The sequence below is a fragment of the Mastomys coucha genome, unplaced genomic scaffold (assembly GCF_008632895.1).
Source record: "Mastomys coucha isolate ucsf_1 unplaced genomic scaffold, UCSF_Mcou_1 pScaffold1, whole genome shotgun sequence".
Taxonomy (NCBI): domain Eukaryota; kingdom Metazoa; phylum Chordata; class Mammalia; order Rodentia; family Muridae; genus Mastomys; species Mastomys coucha.
Genome location: NW_022196891.1, coordinates 75,143,778 through 75,150,228, shown reverse-complemented (window position 1 = coordinate 75,150,228; position 6,451 = coordinate 75,143,778). Strand labels below are relative to the sequence as shown.

Below are 6,451 nucleotides of genomic sequence, written 5' to 3'. Positions count from 1 at the left end.
ATTTCGGGACTATCGGGACAGTGAAGGAAGCGGTTGTGCATGGAGGGCATAGAAGGTAGGTTGAATTTAAAATTTTCAGTGTCAAAGTTTGGGTTGGGTGGGTGTATTATCTTGTCTTAGAATTTACCTAGTAGTATATTGCTATGGAACTCAATTGTACCTGACCTTTTGAGAAACAACAGGGTTTATGTGGTGCATAGGCTGTGACCAGTGTCACCTACAGAAGATACAACACCCAGAAGTTTCTAAGGAAAATGTAAAATTGGCAGAAAGATTTCTGGTGTGCAGGAGGCTCAGTTTAATTGTGTAGATGGGATGAAAGGTTGAATTAAGCTGGACATAGTAGTTCACATCTGTAATACCAACACTGGGATACTGAAGTAGGCTAGATTACAGTGAAATTGTCAAAGTACAATATTAAAGGGATCTGTGATCATGGAATTATACATATATAAACATATATGAAATGGAATGTTCCATGCAAGTGAAGAAGACTAAATGCTTTGTGACTCTTTTTATCCAGTTGTGCTGCTGTGAAAATGAAATTGTAAGTAGTGAAGATGCTACCAGCCAAGAGAGGTCTCTTTCATGGTAAGATAACTGCAACATGATAAAGGTGGAAGGAATTCAAATCTCTGGTTTTTCATATTGATATGGCTAGGAGCATAATATGTATACTGTCCACACAAACTCAACCCAGTGACTAGAATTGGGGCTGCTCCCAGATGAAGAACTTGTCAGTGTCCACCACTAACAGAAAAGTCTCTACACCCTGGCCTTCATGGTGGTCAAAAGGAAAGCAGCCTTTTCTGTTGAAGGATAGATAGGCGAGGAGCAAACTTGTCAAGGTTGGCGCACGTGACACAGTCCTGGGGCCAGTAATGGATACATATCCTTGTTCAGTTGTGATCTCTCCTCCAGCCTGATGGTGGTGATTTGTGAACATGTAATTAAGCTGACCTTAGGAAGGTTTTACACTCCCATGTTTTTGGCATGGCAGTTCTAACAAAACTGTACTGAAGAACAAAAGGATTTCATGTAAGCAACAGTACATACAGTTCACACACTTGAGTTTTTTAATTTCTGGTTGATTCACAAGTTCTGTTTGGGTTTTGAAGTTGCTTAGCTGCTGTTATTGCTCTTCATTTTTCTTTCAGGATCAAGGTGGGTGCTTTCATATAAAATCTTATTTTTTATTCCTTCTCTGGCAATTCTTTCCTGGATCCTCTGCTTAGCAAAATTATACCTACAGTGGAACCTTGTAAGAAGAAAAATGAATAAGCTACTAATTCCAACTTAAGGAATTTTAATTTACAGATTTTCAAAATGCTGTTAAAGAAGACTATCCCAAAACTAAATTTAAAGGTGTTTATACAAATGCTCTTTATAACTACATAAAATATAAACTTGTCTCCTTAGAATAATTGTAGAACAAACATTTTAGGAATTTCTTGGGCTTGACTCAATTCATTTACTCAGCGTCACATTTTAATGGAATTCTGCCACTCTTCTGTCAAACATCCAATGGGTAATAATGGAGGTTTATATATATTGCCATAGTCAGGATAGATTTGCAGCAAAAAAACAAAACTAGTGGCTCATACCTTTAATCTCCCAGCACTAGTCGACAGAGAAGACCCTGTCACAAGTGCATGTACATACACATCTATGTTTATTGAATGGGGGCCTGACTTTACTGCAATACATACCAGCATCCTAAAGTCACCAGGATAAATCCTCCTACTCCAACATCACATGATCTTCTAATTCTACCTATTGGAAACAAGCATGGTCAGTATAAGTTCTGTGTAGAAAACATAATAGACATGTTTTAATTAAAATACTCACTGGTCACCAAGAAATGTCCAAGTCCAGTCACAATAGATCCCAATGAGCCATAGAGTATAGATTCTCGAGCACATGGAGTATTCTCAACATCTAGAATACCTAGGAGCTTGAAGGGCTAGGATAAAATGAAAAAGAACCTAGCCTGAACAAGAAAATAGTTAAAATTACAGCATGGATTCCCACTCAGTTTTGAATTAATTACTATTTAGCCAACTTTAAAAGTGTTCTAATCCGCCACTTCGGGATTTACTTCAGCATTTGAAATAGTGAACATCTAGTGACCAGTCTTCCAAGGAGATGTCACTCAGCACTGGCTCAGAGATGGGGGTCAAAAAACAATTTATCTTTAACATTCTGTTCATGTAAGTCTTTGACATCTGGTGGTTTGACTGTAATGTAATCCCGGCAATCAGGAAACCACAGCAAAAAGATTGCTGTGAATTGGAGGTCAGTCTTGAGAACCAAGACTACACCCAACTTGTACTTTTAAGCTATTCTCTATTGTATCCCAGCCCTGGAAACAAATGTTTTCTACAATGCCACTTGATGCATCTAGAGGATGACTGCATAAGAGATGGAACCTACACTGGTGGGGAATGGAGTAAAAGATCCGGTTAAAGATAGAGTAGAAATGCTCTTCCCCTTAGCTCAAGGCTCCGCTTGGAGAAAAGCGTGTAATTGGTTTTCATTAAAGTAAAATTGTTCTTTCCCAGATGACTTGTTTCTCTGTGTCTGATTCAACTTTTGAATACTCAGTACAGCAGGATTGTAGCTTCAATTTTTGTGTGCTATAATCATCATCCAGCTCGCATAAGCTACAGGTCTACCGGGGAATCAGTACCCTGGAGAAACATGCACCACCTCAAAAGTGGCTTTCTATACAGCCTATGAGTATCCAGTGCATGATCAGCATGGTGGCAAATCCTGCCACAAGATAGGATGCTAAAGGGACTACTGCCATTAGTGATGAACACAGTCGTGCCACCTACACTCCTGCCTAGTTCGGAGAGCTTTAAGTTGGGTTTCTTGGGACTGGTGAGAGGTCACTACAGTTGATGTGGTTAAGCACTTTTACCCTCTGATTGCTTCCACATTTCAAGTCAGACTCCCAATACTACCACTTTTCTGTTACCTTGCAAGATTACTAATATTACCTAGATGCTCTTAAGCATAAACTTGGTACCCACAAGCCCATGGCCACTGTTTAGGCAAACTTAAGACCCAGCAAAGGGACATGGTATAATATACAATAAATGTCTCTTGGCTTGCTATTCCACTGGCTTGGGGATTTTGGCAGTAGCAACGTTCTATCTAGTAGCAGTGTCCCCTCCTTTTATGGGTTTCTTTCTCGTGGCTGTTTTTCAGCTGAATGCCATTTATTTGACTCCCTCTTTGTGAGGCTTAATTGCATTCAACGGCTTATTTGCTTTTTGCAATCTGATAAAAGTACTTCCAAATCATTTTTTGTACTAACCAAATCTTAGTCTCCACCCCCCTCCCCCCCGACCGGTTTCCTTTGTAGCCCTGGCTATTCTGGAAATCACTGTGTGGACCAAAGTGGCCTCTGATTCAGATCCATCTGCCTCCTAAAAGTGCTGGTTTAAAGGTGTGCCCCTCTTAAGGTTTGCTTAATGGCCTTATTTTTCAGAGCAGAACTCACTGTGCAGTTGTTCCAGATGAGCTATGAAGCAAACAACTACGTTTGATCTTGTAGTGCTAGCAAGTTTTCATTTGACCAGTAGTTCTGCTAAACATGGCTTATTAGTCTCCACTTGGGACACTTTCCTGCAGCCATTCTATCAGGCCTAGCAGTTCATGACCAAACTGCAGTTTTACCCCGCCTAGCTTAAATGAATGAGATTCGATTATTTCATGGCCCCAGCAGATCTACCTTACCTGTGAGTGTGAGATCCTGTGTTGTGCAAGGAAACGGACTGACAAGACTTGGTGGCCCAGAACTCTTAGCCCTGCCTCAGCCTTCTAAGCGCGGAGATTAGTGGCATGCACCACTATGCCCAGCTCTCATGACCCCTCTCTCCGCCCTTTCTACCAAGTACAATGCAGTGCTAGTTTTGGGGTCAGTTGCTGTCTTCTGATCCTGCGGGCCTGCTCTTCGCTGGTCTAACTAGCAATTTAGATATATCCGGGATATGAGAACTAAGTGGCTGCTAGACCTCGCGGCCCTGGGCCCTGGGGATAGGTCTAGGAAGCCGGGTCGCCTCCTGCGCACCTTCCTCCCCCGTGCCCCACGGCCAACGTTACCTTTTTCTCCGTCTCGTGGGGCTCCCGGGCGGCAGCCATGGGTACCAGTCGTCTCCACCGCCCCGCCCAGGCCCGCGACGGAAGCCACACGGGCTCCGCCCACCCTCCGGCGCGGCGGCCGCCATCTTAGGGAGCGTTCCTCGGGCTGTCCGGAAGCTCGCCGCGGTACCCTCCTTTGTTCCGCGGGGCCGGCCACACTGCTTTCCCAACCCCGCAACCGACTGTCACGAATGGAACGCGAGAGGTGGCGACCTAGAAAAGCGCGACCGGCTCCCGTCTCGCAGCAAGGAGCTCGTGCCGGAGCACAAGGAGCACGGAGACGCTCGCTCCCCGCAGCCCCTCCTCCGCCCTAACCGCCATTTCCAACTGTCGTGCGCGCCCCCGAGCCCAGCCGGGGAGGGAGCCGGGCGCCGGGCGCGCACCGAGGGCTGAGGCGGAGCCGGGGCCGCGCGTCCCGCGCTGCTTTGTCCTCCGAGAGGGCGGGAGTCCCCCCGCGCTGCCGGAAGTCGCCTGCCGCTGTTTCCGCGGGCCCCTCCGTCCCCTCCCGACGTGTCCTTTGTCCTGGCTCTGGTGACCTTGAGCGCCTCCCGTACGCCCGCCTCCATCCTTCGCGGCAGCCTCCCCCTCTGGCCCGCAGAGTTAGGTTAAAAATAGCGCGCGGCCCGCGCGGAGGAGACCCAGGACAAAATGGAGGCGGCCGCTACCCGAGGGGCGCGCGCCAGGCGGCCGGGGCTTGCCCTCCGGAGGAAGGGAGGGAGGCCGTGGGGTGGTGCCACGGTGACCGCGGGAAGGGACCCAGGGCGTGTGGCGACTCGGTCCTCGGGTGGATGTCCTGGATCCGGCCGGCCTCTTGCCTTGCTTTGTTTACCCCTGCATTTCCCGAATTGGCCTCTTCCGTTCCGAGCGGCCCTTCCCCGGAAAACGTCCAGGCCCGTCCTTGTGCACAGTCATGCCGCCTTTAACGTAGCGTGCTGCACACACCACTTGCCCGTTAGTGTTAGCCCCATCTTAGCCACCATGCCGACTGTTTACTGTCTCATTCTTCACGCTCATTACCAGCTTTCCGCCACTCCCAGGGGGTAAAAGTGATTTATAGTTCTCGATGCGTGGTAGTTTCTTTCTTTTTTTTTTTTTTTTCTAAGGAAACTGAACAGTTACAAAGTGTCCAATGCTCTAATATTGCTAGTTCTAGAAAAGGAACTGTTATCTTGACAGTTTGGGATGTTCTGCCGAAATTCTTGGCTAGCCAGGCTTTGAATTCTTGTCTGGGAGGTAATATTTAAGGTGGTAATATTCCATGAAAGGGAGAGGAATTCTTTTGCATTCCTAATTGCGGAATGAAGGACGTAACAGGAAAAGTACAGAGGAAATAACGTTGCCATTTTATTTGTGCCCGAGACGTGGCTAGAGTATACTGAGTTGAAGTCCATTTCACTTGTTTGAAAAATGTCCTCCTGGATTTGCTAAAGTAAAAGTAAAAAGCTCTCTGTTACCCCTTCTCCCTGAAGGTGTGGATGAAAAAAAAAAACAATTTTACTTTGAAGGGAGTAGAGTTTATTCTGTAGTAAAATGTGAATGATCATGACCCAAGAACAGGATTCAGCCTGCCCCTACGCCATATTCAACATAAAACTGTTACAGTCTTAGGAATTTTGCATGGTAACAAAAGAGATAAGACTTCAATTTATGGACTGTCTCTGACTATTGGCCTTAGATTTCACCTGATGACATTCTTAATCTTTGGGATTGGTGGAAGTTGGTGTTGTGTTTGTACACTCCGGAAAGACGGTCACAAGGATAAAGCTAAGCTATCCATAGAAGTGGGCTATGAACGGCTATTAAGGAGGCCGAGGAGAGCCTAAGATGATTTAGCCCCAGGCCTGCAGCATTCCAGGTCTCTACGATCACTGTAGAATCGGCCTTGTAGAATTTTTAACTCAAGATTAGGTTGAGTGGCTGTGTGGCTTTCCTCTCATGGGAACTATAGTTAAAAAAGCAGGTAGCAGTGTTCTTCCAAACTGTTTTCCTTTTTCTTAAAATTATTATGCAAATACATTTTTGCAGTTGTTTAAAATAACATTAGAAGCAGATGTATTGGCTCTCACCTAAAAGCCCAGCATTCAGGTTGAAAGAGTAGGTTTCTTGTGACTTTAAGGCCAGCTACAAAGTGAGGCTCTGTCTCAAAAAAACTGATAAATAGTAACAATGGAGGGTTTGAAGGTGTAGCTCAGTGGATGAAGAATGCTTGCCGAGTATACTCAAGGCCTTGTTTTATATTTGATACCCAGAACTGTTTATACATACACAAACATTTTTTAAAACCTACCAGAATACATGGATA

At 45.5% G+C, this 6,451-nt stretch overlaps 1 protein-coding gene across 1 annotated transcript; it reads right to left on the bottom strand.

Annotated features, from left to right (window-relative positions):
- Positions 1 to 274: 274 nt before the first annotated feature.
- LOC116104387 (cytochrome c oxidase assembly protein COX20, mitochondrial) lies at positions 275 to 4,509 on the bottom strand. The gene is made up of 4 exons (XM_031390943.1): positions 4,111 to 4,509; positions 1,849 to 1,963; positions 1,710 to 1,773; positions 275 to 1,258 (listed from the first exon to the last, which is right to left on the bottom strand). Exons 1-4 carry the CDS (start codon positions 4,147 to 4,149, stop codon positions 1,123 to 1,125), a joined length of 354 nt encoding a protein of 117 aa, XP_031246803.1. The 5' UTR covers positions 4,150 to 4,509; the 3' UTR covers positions 275 to 1,122.
- Between the last annotated feature and the right edge of the window lie 1,942 nt (positions 4,510 to 6,451).

What these genes read in the sequence shown, in the direction of transcription:
- LOC116104387 (XM_031390943.1), bottom strand. Translation starts at nt 4,149, where the DNA reads ATGGCTGCCGCCCGGGAGCCCCACGAGACGGAGAAAAAG. An exon ending in CCCACGAGACGGAGAAAAAG is followed by an intron (nt 1,964 to 4,110) that starts GTAACGTTGGCC and finishes ATTTTATCCTAG; the next exon opens with CCCTTCAAGCTCCTAGGTAT. An exon ending in TGGACATTTCTTGGTGACCA is followed by an intron (nt 1,774 to 1,848) that starts GTGAGTATTTTA and finishes TGTTTCCAATAG; the next exon opens with GTAGAATTAGAAGATCATGT.